Here is an 18,800-nt window from a genome sequence, read left to right as displayed (position 1 = left end):
ACAACACCCTCAGGACTCGGCCAAAGTCAGTAACCAATAGACTAGCACATGTTCCTGACACGGCTATGCTACGTGTTTTTATCCAGGTGTTGCTATCAGCTTTTCTTTTGCTCAGTAGTGCCAGGATGAAACAGATTACTCTGATAGCCATGTGTGCCCCAAATCTCCCTGTATTGTTCTGAGTCACGGACACAATTATCAGAAAGCCTGTGAACGCAGAACAGATCTCAGTACTCACAGGCAAGGCCCTCATCACTTTGTTTCATTATGTTAACCTTTGCATGTTTATTTTGTGATTATATTTTTTCTGATAATAAACCCCTGGAAAATAACAATAATGATAGCAACTATTTTTCCATAACAAATATTAAATGGTGAAATGCCCTTGATAAATCTGGCAATTGCCATCTTTCAACGGTGAAAATAATGATCTGCAAAAAGAGGCGATCCTGCTGAAAAGTGAAAATCAATAATGAAATTGTCAGGTTTATAAACGGGTTGAACCAAAAAATGGTGTTGTGTATAAATAATGCTATTTTCTGGTGAACAAGCTGTATGTTCTTTGACAAATAAGCCTCTTTAAGCACCTTACCTTATTTCTTCACCTGTGGCACCATAGACAGTTTGTAGTCACTATCTTCCTAGGAAAACCCAGCTAATACCAAGTAGCACAAATCTCGATAGAAGACCCCACTGCACTGTGCTGTAGAATAATTTTGCACTATTTTGTCTACTCCCCCAATATTCTTGGAGATTTCATTTGAAGGATAGTGACATTACCCTCTGCAGTATGAAAGCCAGAATAAAGGAAAATGTATTCACAAACTCCCTCCACAATACAGCCTTTGCTAAATAAATGAACCTGGTATGAAGTGTATGTTGGTCTTATGTTTGTTTGCTATTACCTATAAACATCTGTAACCGAGTTTGCACATTATAACTGGCACTTTAGATAGGTCTAGCAAAAAGTAATGGTCTGTTCAGATACCACTTTATAAAATGGGCTAATTACTGGCATTATAAGTATTACAAAGAGGCCAACAGATGTTCACTGTTTTTTTACTGACAATAAATGGGCAGAAATAATATATTAGAGACCTCCATAGAGGCTTTCTTTCACAAAAGCCAGGACTCCATCCAGCCCCTTGGAGCTGGTGGTCAGTGGAAGTAAGAATATCTGGCGACCAGGCATTCCAGTGGTGTTGGGACATGACACATTTATTTCCAGTGTGAGGAAGAATGCCCAGGCATTGGTGGTCTCTTTGAGGCAGAATAGATAGACAGTGGTGGTTAGTTTGAGGAAGAATGCTTTGACCTTTGTGGACATTAGCAAAGAAAAAACCCAGTGCCTATGCTCAGTGAAAGTAGCAATGGCCTGGAATTGATAAATACTGGGATATAGAATGGATACTGGTAGTCCACGGCTGGAGAAATGCCCAGATATTGTGATCAGTGGAAGAAAACATGCATGGTTACAATAGCCAGCAGGAAGAAAAATTGCATGGTCAATGGTAGGAAGATTTCATTGGTTATAAAAGAAGAATTTCTGGTAATAGATGGGCAAAAAAAGCCTTGTGCTAGCAGTCAATGAGTAAAAGAATCCTGATCATTGTTAATAAATAGAATGAATGGTATTGATTGAATTGCTCAGTGTCTTTGGTCTTAAATGTGTTAAATGCTCTGTTGCCCAACAGATGATTGGCTTTACATAATACAACAGCAAAGTAGACTTTAGGTGTGGACTATGCTTGAAGCTAATTCACACATACTACTTTTGTTTTCCTAAAGCCTCACATCCTTTTATGGATGATAGGAAGGAATAGAATCACATCCTACCTGGACTGGATATATGAAAGAATAAACTAGCACAGGATGTTCATACACACCCTAATGAGAATAATTTTAATAAAAGAGTTATTTCCAATAGGCACCAACTAATTCACAATGTGTGCAGGTATGGGTGTCTGTTTTACAGCATACGGAATGTGATCTGCAGAACTAGGCTATGGTAAATACTGAACAAATTATACTAAAACGAGGGCAAGTTCCCCTGAACTGCTGATAATAAATGTTCCTTGTAAAATGTAAGTCTGGCACTAAAGTCAGGGAATATTCCTCCATGTGTTCCGGTGTGTAAATATACACATGAAACAGGAAACGGAACCAAGTGACAAGTCCCAGATATGCTGGAATTGGAAGCTATCATCTGCTCAGGATCTTTTGGTTTCAATCAAAGCTCATTATGGACAAGTAAATGTAAACCTATTTATATGTTGTAAAGGACAGTAGGACATCTGTGAGGTGCGAACTTTCCCATGCACACTGCAGTCTGTGGACTTTCCCCATCAGTTACATGAATACTTATTGGGCTTGTTAACTACACGGATTCAATTATTTGTTTATATAAATCTATACAGATACATCTTACAAAATCTCATCTTCGTTCAGAAGATCTTCAATTTGTTTGGGTTAAAATTCTGATTGATTCTTGATTTCACCAAAGCTGGTAACTACTATGCTTAGGTAAGCAAGTCTAACCCACAGTGCACATGGAAAGTGACTGTCCTACAAGACTTAATTCTTTGTAAACTACTATTGCGTTTGGCCGGTTGTATGTTCAAACTTTTATCATTTTGTACAAGTTGACATATGCTAGTATGTATATACTGTAACATATTTTTAGGTTAGAATGTAGAAGTAATGCAACCTTAGGTTCAATTCAGGTTTATATTGCTTTCTGTCTTGGTTGGGGGGATTCACATGTTTGTTCTTTTATTATCACCAGCATCTATTAGGAAGCATTTCCTCATTTCCTTCTTCCCCAGTAATCAGATTGCAACATTGTAACTTGTAGCTACTCAAGAGGTGAGAGGCTGCAGGATTGGCTGATCTGAGTCAGATATTCCAAACACAGCCAAGAACTGAAACAACACCAGAATTAGAATTATTGTGTAATCTCTGAGCTACAATCTCAGTTCTAGAAAGTAAATGTTCAGCCTAAATAGTAGAAAAGGATATTTCTTCTGTAGGGTAAAGTTGATGAAGGCATTTTCAGGGGACATACTGAGACCTCTGTGAGAGAAAATCTCAAATCTGACACATATACATTAATGATAAAGCACACATGCTATATAAACAGTCCAAATATGTATTACTCACAAAAAGGATACATACTAATTCTTTTAATTTCCATCCTGAGAAAACAGAATAAATGAGGAAATACAAGCAAATGGCACGGTGAATCATCATGAGGTTTATCAAGACAAATACAAGTCTTGTGGCAACGTGGTCATTTCATGATACAAGTTTTATTAAAGTGCAATCACATTCTCACTTTGTAGATCAGGCTTTGTGCTTTTGATCACAAACCATACACTAACATGGTATGGTTATCAGAACACTAATGCATGCTCTCAGCTGCCTATGTTAAGCTTCAGCCACACAAATTAGTAATCACATTTTGATTTTCTAAATGTTCTCCTACTTTCCATAGACATGTCAGAATAAGAAAATATTTTAGATTTCACTTATTTCAGTTGGTAAATTCAGATTTGATCTTTGGGTTCAGGTTCCAAATGACACTTTCCATCAAGGAAGAAACTAATACAACCAGGCCCTAGAGCACCCATTCTGAATCAGGGTTTCCTCTGAATTTCCAGGGGTTTCTGTAGCAGACTGACCTCCCATAGGATGGTGCCTGTATAGATTCAGGGCCAACACCACTTGTCAAAGCCAGCTGCATGGAACCAGGGACCTTTTCAGTGGTCCATAAAGCTAACATTCAGAATGATAATCTATAAAGGGTTCACTTTGTATGGGTAACCAATGCAAAGAGCATTGTTACCCATTTACCAATATAGCAGGGATTTCCGAACACCTAAAAATCATTTTACAGGTTCTTCAGGGATAAAAGTGTTGAGAAAGGCTGCCTTAGAGGAACAGAGGTTCTGACCAGACAGATCCTTAATATCCTACACAATGTTGGCCTACTGAATGTGTCTCATCCTATTTATCATTGGTGAAGCTGTATGGTAAGTGTCAAATTATTAAGGAAGGAACGGGTTCCAGAGGGAGCTGAAAAGTAAAAATTGTAAGGAATACCCTCTTCCACCCACTTACATCGGAGCCTAAGTTTCAAGAAATCATGGTTGGGTAAACACCATTCCCCCTCCACAAGACCTAGTTTTTATGCCTAGACTTATGGTTGGGGGATCATCTTAAGATGATGAAAGCTATCATTCTATCCCATAATTGCTTATTAGTAGATCATCCATTACACACGCACACAATAATTTAAACAGGTGCTTGAATCTTTGTCTTATTAGTCTAATGGTTAAACCTTTATTGACCTGCCTACTTAGATAAAGAAGCCAAACCATTTCAGCTGAACTGAATCTGTAAAATAATGAAATATTTCACCATAATGGTAATTTACTAGCCATCCAGTATGTACAATAACTGGTTGTGACACCCAATCAATACAACATAAACACAATACAAAGTTTCCCAGGCAGATAACTACAAGGTAACATGAACCCACATGAAACCAATTGGGTTGTTGAGACAACTACAGACAAAACAATGCACACACAGACTGTTAGGTTAAACATCACAAACACAAACCTGAGCCTATGATGGAAAACACATAAGCAAGCCTTATTGAGTAAAAATCAAAGGTAAAACTGATCGGGTGAATCACAAATATAGACATCTGACCATATATGCTACAGTCTTTTCTTAAAAAATGCAAGGTCCCCCACCCATCGCCTTCTTAGTGGGTGTGCTATCAATTGGGGGCTTTGTGGACCAAGGAGGCTCGGCAAGCTCGAAATCTGCTCAACAGTTGAGATGTACAAAAATTGTAGTGTCAGCTGACTACACCTTCGCTGTTCATTTTCACATGTGTTTTTATGGATGCTAGCCCCTGTTTATGTGTTTTTTTTATAATATGCAGAGTTGCAATTGCTCAGGTTTGTGTCAAGTTAAAATGACGTTAGCATAATTTTTCCATTGTTCTCATAGCAAGTGTCCAGTATAAACATACCAGGATGATTGGATAAAGGAATTTTCCATGTTTCCATGATGTTTCTAGACACATGTCATTGCATGAATTTTTCCAAGACACAGTACAAGCAATACAAGGACTTTGAGGTGGGGCTTTGAAACAAAATATACAAATGAGACCAGGGGGGTGTCAATGATACAAAAACTGAAGTAACTAAATAAAGTAAATGATTGGGTTCTAGAAATGTGGAAAACTTCCGTTTAGGTGAATGTAACCCATAAACTGATCGCTGTACACCCCCCACGCAAATACAAATTTTTGCTTTAGAAAGAAATACCCCTTGAACATATAAGTTGTTTACAGTTTACCAAACAAACATCAGTCTTTTTAAAGCCTAAAATGATTTAAATGTTAATGAGTTTCTGTTTGCTACATAAGGCTCTTGATTTCGTTGCGTCAGCCAATAGAAGATATGGAGTTCCATTTCTCCACTGTACAGTAGAGAACATAAGAATGCACAGTCATGGTGTTGATCCAGTGTTGAATGCCATGGCAAAGTATTGATAAACCATTTATGGCAGTTTGATTTAAAGTTCAGTCTTTAGTTTGTGCATCAAATCTTGCTGGTCTATTTTCTCAGTGAGCTCAAACCAGCGGTTGAAGGCCAGCAAAGCCACATTTTTTGCGGCAACAGCAATCATCTCTACTGAGCTTGCTGCCCACTCTGCAGCACTCAGGTAATACAGACGGTCATGGAGAATGATGGGAGGCAGGGATTTGGAAGAACTGTGAGTGCTGTAGTTTGGGAATGCTTGCCACTCAATGACTTGAACAGAGTAATAGGACTTAAACAGAGTTTTTAACTCCTTCCTGTCCAAAGGCCGTGAAGAAAGAACCCGCCAAACCCCAGCTTCCTGTGGAGGTTTACGCCGAAAGCCGACAGACACATTTACCGGGCACAAACTTTCCAGGCTGTGAAATATAGCATCTGGGGAGTCTGTGGAGAGAATACAAGCAAATGGAAACAGCTTGGGATCCGTGAAGCCAAAATAGGAAGAATTGAGATAGCCATGGACAATGGAGGTTACCACACGATGGTAGGAACCTGCGTAATCTGGAAGTGTAGGCTGGAAGTTCAGAAATGAGATAGGCAAACCTGTTTTTTGTAATGGAGCAGCTATAATCACCACATCATAGTAATCAGAACCCAGTGTCCCATCTCTCTCATACTGAACTTCATACAGGGGCTTCTTCTCTGAAAGAAACAAAAAGAAAAGAAGTGTTAATGTTTTACATTTCCCTTTTTAACATTTTAAGATGATAGCACTGCAGATATCTGACTATGTAGAAGAGGATATTGCTAAATGCAAAATCAGACTACACTGTCCAGTTCACATGCAGTATAATTGCTAAGGAAAGCAATGGTTTTACACAGCAGTAATTATAAATTAGCTCACAAAGATCTCATGTTCTCATATACCTGAATGTAACTTCTGTTTTCTTAGTACATATATCATGCAGCACACAGGTGTAGAACCAATGTACAATTCTGATCATATTGTATATGTCAGAGTTAAAGCTCCCTCTGCTGGATCATATAGGCAATGACAACTATGCTACAGTAAAGAGACATGAGAAAGCAAAGATCATTCTTGATTTTGAAACACAAAAAACAGCTTTATTTATGATTGTATCCACTTGCATCATCTAAAATTATATGTTGCACAGTGAGAAATGTATTGTAGCTTGTTAATTTATAGAAATCCACCCATCTGTACTTTACCACCCAAAAATGTACAAAAATTCAGTTCCTGTAACAGGATGATGGGCTGCCAAAATGAAGTAATAAAGCTAAATGACTAACCTCAAGCTCAATAGATTGAATCCTCCTGCAATGCTGTTTAATGTACAAAAAAATGCAAAATACACACCTAACATTCAATTCATGATAAATGATGAAACCAGCACTCCAGGTTGTAAAATAGAAAACAAAAAATGCCAACAACACCTTGAGCCCGTAAAGGGACCCATTTATCAAGGTGAAAAAACATAATTATATAAATGTGAAGCTAATAATAATATATAATGTATAGTCATTAACTATTCATGTGTATACATTATTATTAAACAGTATTTATTTAGCACCAACATATGACGCAGTGCTGTACAAAGTCCATAGTCATGTTACTAACCATAGTCATATGTCCCTACCATATTCATATATTTCAGGTCAATCTTTTTAGGAGGGGAAGCCAATTAACCTAAATGCATGTTTTTGGAATGTGAGAGGAAACCAAATTATCCAGAGGAAACCAATGCAAGCATGGGGAGAACCTGCAAACTCCATGCAGATAGTGTCCTGGCAGAGATTCTAACCTAGCACTGGAAAGGTCAGAGAGCTACCTCTGAGCCACCGTGCTGCCCATGATCAGGACATAGCTTTGTTTGTAGACACAACATATAATCCAGGCACGGCCCAGTTTATGGTCCCAGCAGTAACTATGGGAGGAGAGGTCAAGTGTGAACAAACTAGAACATTATTAGTTCTGCCTAGATGAAACAAATTGGTGATGAGAACACAAACATGACCCAATAAACCAGGTATCCCTAGAAAAATAGGCCATGGAATGTTTGTAAACTAATAATTAAGCACAAGGGTGGTAGAAGAGCAGGTTAAGAGCACACATTAAAGGATTCTGCATTGGAGTTATGGGAGAATTACTGTGATGTTTACTATCGCTTCATCAGGATTTCTGTGAGCTCTGGTGGCCCTTTCTTGTAGCAGGACAGTGCTGAATTGCTCAGTTATATTCTCTTAGCAGCTTGTTTTACCTAGACTAGATATTGGCAAACTAACCTGAAGTCTAAACCTTGACGAGATGATAAGCTCACAAGTACCCTCAGAAACAAGCTTCTTGAATTTAATATTACATGAGATCCATGGAATGCATGCTTGTTAGGCATCAAACACTGTAAGCACTAAATATGTTGTTTTTCAACTACTTGTTCTAATTTCACCTTAAAAAGACCCCGATCATGCATTTAAAACAAAAATATTCCCAAAAAAGCTTTAATATATGAATTCACCTTATTTCGTGCATGCTTACCTGTAAAAACCTCCCTTGTGTGAACCTTTAAAAATCTGACTGAGCATCACCATCATGGATGTGATGTGAGTAGCCCTAGCTGGCTCAACTCAATATTATTCTATAGTATTCACCTAAGTTTCATAAAAGGTTAAATAGGTGAAGAAAGGCGCAGAGAAGCTTGGCCAACACAGCACAGAGTAATTAGATGTAGAAAGGAACATAATAGGAGGAAGGACTGGAAAAATGAAATACATATATGTAAATATGGATAGACTACAATTGCAACAGGTTACATGGTGGGAGGCCAACATGATTCTATTGGGTAAGGGCTTGGGCGTTACACTAAAGTGGCTGAAGCCAAAGTTTAACCTGCTTATAATTAACCTTCATTTTTTCAAACTACCCCATACCACTTTATCATGGGGGAAAAAAAGAATTAAAAAAATGCCTGCTTTTATTACAAACCTTATTTTAAACACAGCAACATAACTATTTTCTTTTTGTGCTTGTAAATGCCATGCACTGCAGATCTTAGTTGGTGAAAGGGCGCTGTACATGAAGTCCTAGAAAGAGGAAGCCATGGTAACACCAACATGTTATGCTAAGCCTCCATGAGTGAAATAAATTTTAAACATTAATAAAAGGGATGGGACAGGAACAGTTTAGTTGAGAAAAAGGCTAGAGGATACTGGATGTCCAACAGTCAAGAAACAAGAATGACTTCATCTGACTTGCTGCAACTTTTTATGCAAACTGTGATAACCTTGCTGTGTGCATTGAAATTAAACTAAGCAGTTTTAGTACAGGAGAGAAGGCTGTACAACTGTGAAAGACGGAAGGCAAGGCTCTATCAAACATTGTCTTAGTTTGCCTTTCAAAAACACAAATATGTGGTAATAGAAGCTCCTTGCAAAAAGAAAGAAAGAAAGGTTAGACATATGTGGGGATATAAATTCAGAAGTTATTTTCTGGAGGTCAAAATCACAATTTTAAAACACAACTGAACCCAAGATAGAAAAAACAAAAAAAAAAATTACCAGAGTTGTGTAGAGACACTGCCGTCACTCTTGCATGGATTACATTGGCCTTCGTCAGCTTAAGCAAACCTGAACAAACTAACTTGTTACCTCCTTCAACAGCCCACATATTTCCTTGGGCTCCTGCCAAAGACATGGCTCCTACGGAAAGTACACATGAACACAACAGAACAGTTATTTACAGCTATGTTAACTGATTGTAAATCACATACCAGCGCTGTACATTAAATAGGGGTTGCAAATGACAGACAGATACAGACAGGAACACATGAGGAGGAGAGGACCCTGCCCCAAAGAGCTTACAATCTAGAAGGTGGGCGAAGTAACACACAATAGGAATGAAGATATGGAGTGATGGGAAGTATTGAGAGTTTAAAAGACAGAAGAAGACGGGTAGGCAAGTTTGAAAAGATTGGTTTTGAGTGCTCTTTTAAATGAGCAGAAAGTAGGAGCAAGCAGAATAGGATGAGGAAGACCATTCCAGAGAGTTTGGGCAGCTCTAGAGAAGTCTTGGAGCCGTGGGAGTATTTTTCTACCAGGTGGGACAAGAACTGTGGGAGAATTTGAAGGCAAATCACAGGAGCTTTAATATATATATATATTTATCTCATAGTTTAACAAATAGCGCTGAAGGATGTCTATATATAGATGTCCAAAAAATAGAAACAATCAGTTTGGATACAATAGAGGGGTTATTCCAGGCGCCAAGAGATTTAATGACATCCAATTGAATCATTAGGTGCCCAGGAGCAATAATAGGTTGCCATTGCCAAGAAAGAAGCGTATAGTCTCATTGAAAGTCATAGTCATCACCTAAACGTGCTGTTGTAAAAGCAGGAAATAAACCAAGAGACAATAGCATCACCAATATCGATAGTGCAAGGTCTGGCGTAGGTGGTTGAAGTTGATGTCAAATGTACAACAAAGATCCGTGAGAGGGAGCACAAAAATAATTCCTTTATCACATGTTTCTAAGTGGACATTGGTAACAATTGTTAGAGCTGTTTCCATTGATAGTGTAGGTCAAAAGCCAGATTGAAAGAATAAAAAGTTAAGAAATGATTTAAATCCTCTGTAAACAAGGCATATAAATAGTTTGTAGGATTGAAAGAATATGCAGAATTGCAGAGGAAGTCGAAAGAGGCAACATGAATTGGATGTTTGGGTGGATATGAGTGTAGAACCAGTGACAGATGTAGCCAATAGTGTGGCCCTGTGAGAATTGAGTTGGGGCCCAGGTGTGAAGTGTTGAGTTGAGGTGGGTGAGTACAATGTTTAGAAGGACCAGATAAAGCATATGTGCAGCCAGGTTTAGACATCTATACAAAAATGTTAAAGCCAGGTAACCTTTATCCTATTTATCTTTTTCAGTTTCACTCCAACAGGTAGAGTGTATATAGCCAGAATTTAGTCTGCAAAGATCTCAGGGATTAAGAACTTACATAGGTGCTCTGATCCTGTCCCCAGAGACAGTTGTGACTCACATACTGGAAACTATCACTGGGTTCACCATTTACAAACTCAAGATTTATTTTTTTTAAGCAGATGCAAAAATACTACATATATTCTTCCCATGTTTATATCACTGTACTTTATTAGTTTTGTATTAGTATAAGGTGCATCAATGACACTAAACTAATCTCTGCAATGTCCTCATGGCTACTGGCAGCCTGTATATAACTGATGAGGCCAGATAGTCCCCATTGTAGGAGAGAGGGAGCAGGTGCATCCCTCCTCTCCCTCGTTCCACACTCTGTGCATTCTGATCTCATATAGTACAAATAAATTATGTCTTTAATGTACAACTCACCAACTAAAGCTGGAATGGACACAGGCTGTCCATAGCTTGCTTTCATCACAGCGCTGATCACATCATCTATGAAACGTTGTGACACTCCAATTCCCTGCAAAGACTCAGCAACTGACCTCCGGGTCATATTCACAAAATGGTCCCCTCCAAGAGAACGCAGCAATCCCTCAATGGTTGAGAAAGCATACTTGTGGGCTTGGTAATTATAAATCCTAAAAAAGCATAAAAAAATTATATATCACATATTCTTTATCATTACATAAAAACAGTTTGCTTTTTAAACAAGGAATAAGGATGAAAGTCAATGCTGCAAAACTCATATTTGGTGCCATCTTGTGTTCTGGAGTAGTTTTACACTAGACTTAGACAGTAGCACAGTGGGGTTGATTTACTTTTTATTTTTAACATAGTGAATGAGGTGAAGCTCTGCAGACTTTATTCATCCAATCATGTTCATGAACAACTCATTTTTTTTTCCTGAAAATGTCTATGGGTAAACTTTGCAAATAGAATTTTTCCTTGCAAAGTGATAATTCAATCTGTTACATGAACAAACTAAAGCCCTTTAGTAAGCCAACCCCAACAGTTCTCTATTTTTAAAATAAAGAATGTGGCTTCAGCTTTTGTGATGGAATATATCTGTGGATGATTACCTGTTCTTAGAAATAAGAGCATTTGTAAGTAAAAGAATACTAAATTCCTGACCACAGTTCTCAATACCTCTAAGTAGTCTCTAGATGGCAGCTGTGTTATGTGTTGGAATTAGGTAGTATGCTGCCACCTAGAGGCGAGATATAGGTACTGAAAGCCTAATTCATGCATGTTTAAAATGTACTAAGGGTTTTTTGATTGTCAGGCTAATGCAGGGGGAAATCCCAAAAACTCATTAGCAACTTCACTTTACAGCAAGTAAAGCAAAAGGAGAGTTGATGTCAGAGATGGATGAAGACCCACTTGCATGGGTCTAATTGAGGTCTGACTGTGCAATGGCAAACTGCTAGATCCTCAAGGCTGGTGGCCATGTGCAGTGGGAGTTGAAGTGAAGTATTACTATATGCTGTTACAATCTACCCACTCTGTAAGTGCATTTCACGTTTTATATTTATTCATTAAATTCTCTACTATGCCAGTGAGCCCAGTCTACATTTCTCCTATACCTTTGAGAAAAAACAAAGGATACCACTTCTGAACTCTCCTTTTGAAAATACATGGCTGTGCTTTTAGCCCACAGTGTCACTTGGGTACAAATAGGTAGTGCTGACTTCACTTTGATCTTCTAACTTGTATACTTGTTCAAGGTTAGTGAAACTGACTCTCTAGGCACAGGTTTCTTGCACAGAAGAAAATACATGACATTTCACAAACAAACCTCATGAATTTTTCCATGACTTCTTCTACCCACATCTGAAGTCTCAAAAAACTGATCCCATAGTGCCACCAAAGTCGGAAAAGATTAAGAAGATACCAGTCCGTTTCTTCTAGAACCAGATGCTCGCCGTTGAAAATGGCACTTTTCCCAGCCACCTCTTTCCGATGTTTCAGACCTGCAATATAAAAAAAAAAAAAAAAGTAAAAAAAACCAATACTGAAATAAAAAGTACCGGTAAATACAAACGATTTCAGCTGCACATAAGTATAAAAATAGTTATGATAGTTGATAGTTATCTCAAATTTTTAAAGCTGAACTAAACTAACAAAACTCAACTATACTTTTGAAGATCCCTCTGTAGTTTTCTTGCATCTTCTTCGTACTTCACCTGATTCACTGCAGGCACAAGATCCGATGACGTAGCTACTGTAAATGGGCATTTTTATTTCCCACTGAAGAAAAAGCTCCTTCTGTGCATGTTCAAGATTGGGTATGAGCAGACACCCTCCTAGGAGGTGTATGTATCCCAGGAGGCTCTGCGCTCCCATTCTGTTGATGCGATAAAGACAGAAGGGGAGTGGCTTCGCCTTTTTTTTTTAAAAGGTTTTAAACCCTTCACTCCACCTTTTTATGTAAAGTAAAAAATTTAGCGATAGGTCCATTTTACATTAAGTTCAGACAGGCGTTTATTAGCCACTAGTGATTGCCTATTTTCAGCTGCTAGGAGTTTGGAAGTGTTTCGGAAGTGCATTTGCTGGGGAGTGTGAAAGTCTGTGGACACTGTAACAAACTACCCTGAGATGCTAAAAGCACAAGGCTGAGAATCACAACCAAACACCTTATAAAAAATAGGGGATTTCAACTGCTCCAATTTATGTCAGTGACACCCAGGGCTTTGGGAAGGTTGCTGATCATCCACTTGCCCGCAGTGCTACTTTTTAAAGAACCAGTGTTTGTATATTTGACAGCGGGCTGCAGTGAGCAGTACTGTACCTATCACTGATGCCCCTATTTATTTTCTATTGGGTGGCTGCGGGTAGATGCTACATGTTGTGTCTCCCCCAAGGCAATGGTTCACTGGTATGAGGAAACAGTAAACACAATGAACCTCACTGCTAGTGTAAAAATAGCCTAAATCCATGTCTGTTTTATACACAAGGGTTTTGTTTCACCTTTGTAAAATAAAAACTGTCGGTCAGAACATTTTGAGTGACAGAAAAACAAATACTGGACCCATAACTAGGACTCACCCAGCAGTTTGACAAAGTCCTGCATATGCAAGTTTAATGAGTGAATAGAAGGACTGCCTGATTCATACTGTTGACTGTTTACGGTCAGGGTGGCCAGTCGTCCACCAACACGTTCTGCTTCATAGACATCAATCTGCACCTGAGGTCCGAACTGCTGGTGAAGGAAATATGTGACGGCAGAGCCTCCAATGCCAGCACCAACAACAGCTAGAAAACAAAAGTCATATTTACCAGGTTATTAATAGAACTCCATGACAGCTCTCAGTAGGTAAAACTTTGTAATCATTTATACATATTTAAAGTGGAAAAACAAGCACTACTCCAATGATGAAACAACCACAAGGTCCCCCATTGCTTCATTGACACCTTGCCCTAGCCTACTTTTGGGTTTAGAGTTTGGTTATCAATGTCCAGGTCAGGATGCACACAAACTACTTTATCCAGTTCTGCTGAGACTGTACACAGAGCTGCTCATGTGGCTTACCATCAGTAGCTTTCTACAGTTCTCTATACAGACGAGTTCAAAATAGCAAAGTGACAGGGAGATGGGTCTGCTACTTGCCCTAGCCAAGGTAGGGGAGTAATAAAACCTGAAAGTGCTTCAGCATTTACCAATCAGGTCTCCAGCCCAGCTAGGCAGCGTGTAAAGTATAACTCTTACAACAGGATGGAAATAAAAACAAATTTATGTTTTGGTTCTATTTATGTATTTTATAAAATATTACATATCTTTTACTGAAATGCTGTACATTTTACTAGTGATTTGTTTACACTGGCCTGTATAAAATATATTATTATTACAGCAGCCTGTTGTCAGCACCAATGATATCCAATACTTTTATATACCCATAGAGCTTCACCATCTTCACCAGGGGGTTGATATAATGGTGTACTAATAACAACCCAGAGAATAAAACAAATGTTCCAAACTTAAGCCATAAATCCTATCAATGGAAAGTCACCTAAGGTGAAAGTCTGTATCTGCATACACACATAGTGGGGGACAACTCCTGGAAATTAGGATTGTTTTTTTTTGGGGGGCGGAGGGGGGGGGGGGAGTCCAGCAGTAGGCTGAGTACTGGGTGGGTATGGACTCACATGCAGCATCATAATAGAGTTTTTGGACAGTGACTGAGCATTTATGCAACACACATAATACGCTAAGTCAATATTACCACACTATAGTATTATTGTCTGTTTAATGGTTCACATATATATTCTATGTTTATAATACCTGTAATTACATTATTAGGGACTCTTTTTATATAACAGGGAATCTGACATTCCCTCAAACAGTCCCTGGTAGAAATCAATTACTGCCATTGAACACATAGACCTGGAATATTCCCAGGAGGGAATATTTGAGAGAATGTTGGATTCCCTGTTTTATAAATAAAGCCGTATGTCATAATAAGTGATATGCAGACTAAGTTATATGTGGATTATAGGTGACAGCTACTGTCTTTCAGTTAAATCAGAACACGGATGGGGCTGTTTACTGAATTATTCACATGGTTTACACTTTTTCCAATATGAAAAACTGTTGGTTTTGAATTTTGAGAGTATTATGATGCTTTGCTTTAATTTATTCCTGCACCCCATTTATACACAAGAGATCACGCGACTATATGCACTGCGTTATGGTAGCCCATTCATTTGAATAGGGTTCCTAATAAACCAAGAAAAGATGCATTGTTGTAGATGGATCTTTACCAAAAGAATACCGGGAGCATTTATATTAATATTAAATACAACTAAATATGTGCACTGCATGGGGCTAACCACAAATATCTCCATCCTATGAAGAAGGGAACATAGTCACCATATCAGCCATGTGGCACTGCAGGCACATGTACCCATGGAGCTCTATATACTAATTTATGCCAGGTAATATTGGGCTCTAGGATGCCATTCCAGTTTATACAGAGATGGTGTATCGGTGGTGACAGCATAAATATAATTTATATAATATATGTATATTTCCAACCAGTGATATGGTGTCTGCTTTGCAATGTTCAGCTATCACCTGGATTAAATGATATTTTCTACATTGTAATATATAATAATTGCATATGAAGGATGATGACCAGAAGTCCCATATATCTCTGCAGTGCAGGTAGATGCAGCAAGCACTACCATGTATAATATAAAGGCATCACTCTGCCCCCCTCCCCCATTACCTATCCTGCCAGGTGGATCCGGAGGCCCCGGCTGGCCATCACACAGCTGGTACAGCAGAGAACACAACAGGATGATCGGGGCCATGCCGCAGAGGATGCGACGAGGAAGCTTCACTCTATCCCAGCCGACCAATCAACACAGAGACGGGTCTGAGACAGGAGCGAGGCTTGGAACGCAAGCGGCGCCGTGAGACTTACTACGCATGCGCAATACGTAGTACTGACTGCTCAGCAAAGGTGTACAGGGAGGGCTGCTGTCTGGTTTTATTTTCAGGGTGTGTGTAAAATAATTATTCTTAAAACTTATAATGAACCTGGGAGCAAAAATAAAAGTGAAGCAGACAATTGTTATTTTATAAGTTATATCTAAATACATTTAGGTGCACCATGGTTTTCTAAAACAGTCCTGACTTAGGGAATTTTCCTTGAATGAACATTATTTAGCCTGGAGGAAAGGCCTGGTGCTAGAATAATTTTTTTAGACTCCATTTAGGTCCATCATTACTAGGCCTGTATGCTTGTAAATTAGGCAGTCTGGTGGGAGAAGCTGGCAGGGTGCTGTACTCAGCTTTCTGAAAACAGGAAGTTGTGGTAACACATACAATGCTGAGCCTCTTTAGATGGAAACACTGAAGTCTGCTGAATGAAAGGGGCAGGCAAGGAACAGTAAGGCTGGAGAGAGAAGGATTTAACCCGAGTTTCTCTACCTTTATAACATGGGGGAACCCATAAAAATAACTTTCAGGTTCTCAGGGAACCTCTTCTATAATTACTGTATACACAGCTCACGTGGCGAAACGCGTCAGGATCGAGACATTATCCAACCCTACCTTTATACCATCTGTGTAGGCAGTTGTTGTTTAGTGATTTAGGCATATTCTTATGTTGAATTACAGGGAAAGCCTGATTCCTATTATATGTGTAATGCAGAACAATTGCAGTGCTAAACCTAGGCATTTTTTTATGCTGGGTGGGAAGAAATTGTAGGCGGGTGGTAACCCTGTATTGTGATCTAACTCTTCAGTAAACAGCCGGGTAGTACGCCCAGCTAAAAGGGGCTGGGGAGAACACTAATGTTAAATTGCATAAATGTTAAATGGCATACAAGTTGGTATGCTAAATACAATTTTGACACTTGCCACCTAAAACCCAGCCTTCTTTGTGTTTCCTATTTCATACACAACTCACAGTACATTAGTGTGGTTAGTATGCTTCTTACATTGCTAACCAGTGGGAATAATGTCACCCTTGCAGATCATTGGTGTCAGGTAAATTAAAGTGAGAGGTACAAATTGCTCATTGCTCAAGGAACCCCTAGCAACCTCTGGAGGAACCCTGGCTGAGAAACACTGGGTTAGATGATGCTAGCTGTCCTCTATCCATGAAATGATGATGACAATGTCTGACATGTCTCAGCTTTTAATGACATGAGATGCTGAAATAGTGTAGGAATACAGAGTAAGCATGTACAGTACAGTGGAGGAGCATGTACAAGCCCCCCTAAAGCCACCATCTTTGTCTGCGAGTCTTCTGGGTCCACCATGTTCCTCTTTGACCACTGGACAGCTTCTGAGTATGTAACTCCTGTTTAAAGTTTCCCAAACCTAGTTCCACTAGAGGATTCAGGGACAACAACACTAAAGTCCTGAGGTGTCCTTGGAAATCATGGACAGGTTGCAAAATACAGAGCTGATAATACTTATCTCCATAGTAATGGGGACTGCACAGTGCATTGGGGTAGCTGGATAATGTCATCATTGAAAAGATCTCCCCATGATAAAATCAACATTCTATGCCAAGTATAATGAATGTACCATCTTGATGCAACACACACATTATTTGAAGTCTGCCACTAAAACTTTACTTTCCAAAATTATAATGTCCCACTTTGATTGGTACCCAACTAACCATCAGTAATGTTCAGGAGACGGAAGGGGCAGCCTATAGTTAGATTGGCCAGGATAGTTGGTTTTTATCAGTTGACTTGTTAAGCACTAGAATGGACATTGTGTGCATTTGTTTTCTTTCAGATATGGAATGATCCTACTTAGAATATGGAATTATCTAAGACACAAACTCTCCTGCCAAGGTTCTGTTCCGTTCATTTGGGATGGTTGTAGGGAGAAATAAAAATGATAGATAAGCATTACCATCTTATCAGATGATCATCAAGCCGTTTATGTAGCAATGAAGAACTGTTTGGACAAGTCTATTGTTTCCTCTGGTACAGCTCATGTGTATATATATATATATATATATATATATATATATATATATATATATATATATATACACACACACACACACCGGTATATATATATATATATTTATATATGTAATACATTGGTAGATTTGAATCTACATATTGAATGAGAAATCTTTTTATTAGTGCCAACAGCCACTCACTAACACCAGTGTGTTGTAACACAAACATGTAAATAGGAAATATATTTTTCTACGTGCAGACAGTATATGCATGATGACAGAAGAGACTGTGGAAGTCTTCGGTTATAGATGTTCCTGCCTAGCTGTCAGCACCCTCTGTATGTGAACATTAAACCACACGGGATCAGCTTGATTCTGTGCCAGGACAAAGTAACATTAGTAGGAAGTTACATCATCCAGGCCAAGCCAATCACGATGCCGAGGTATTCAAAAGACAAAAACGACAAACAATGTGGCACTAGTAATTCAGTTCTGGTTTCATGTGAAGTGTAGGGAAGGTTTTGAAAATCGTTCTGGGTCTTTACTGCTTTCCTGTGCTCCGTTTTATTTTCTTATTTCCTGGCCTACTGACATTTTAAGGGAACACTAACAGTGCCAGAAAGCAGTAAGACACACACACACACGGATTGTTTCCCAAATGGTCGTGCTCGTCTTGGGCAAAAATCTGCCACGTGTACTTCGGGTCCCTGACACTATTCAATAATTTGCTGTGGACTGATAGAGAAGGACTACTACTTGTGCTTTCTTATGATGAAGAGAACAGCGGGGTGCTGCTAGCTTTTCCCCCCTCTCCGTAGAACAGAATAGTGCTGTGTGTACAGAACTTGTTTGTTC

At 38.9% G+C, this 18,800-nt stretch overlaps 1 protein-coding gene across 1 annotated transcript; it reads right to left on the bottom strand.

Moving 5' to 3' along the window:
* Window positions 1-3,134: 3,134 nt before the first annotated feature.
* Window positions 3,135-15,876, bottom strand: PCYOX1L (prenylcysteine oxidase 1 like). Its single transcript, XM_072400968.1, has 6 exons — window positions 15,741-15,876; window positions 13,561-13,767; window positions 12,311-12,485; window positions 10,942-11,153; window positions 9,132-9,272; window positions 3,135-6,260 (listed from the first exon to the last, which is right to left on the bottom strand). Exons 1-6 carry the CDS (start codon window positions 15,823-15,825, stop codon window positions 5,593-5,595), a joined length of 1,488 nt encoding a protein of 495 aa, XP_072257069.1. The 5' UTR covers window positions 15,826-15,876; the 3' UTR covers window positions 3,135-5,592.
* Between the last annotated feature and the right edge of the window lie 2,924 nt (window positions 15,877-18,800).

Source organism: Pyxicephalus adspersus, chromosome 2 (assembly GCF_032062135.1).
Source record: "Pyxicephalus adspersus chromosome 2, UCB_Pads_2.0, whole genome shotgun sequence".
Taxonomy (NCBI): domain Eukaryota; kingdom Metazoa; phylum Chordata; class Amphibia; order Anura; family Pyxicephalidae; genus Pyxicephalus; species Pyxicephalus adspersus.
Note: the sequence above shows the minus strand (reverse complement) of the source record. Positions and strands in the feature narration are given on the sequence as shown.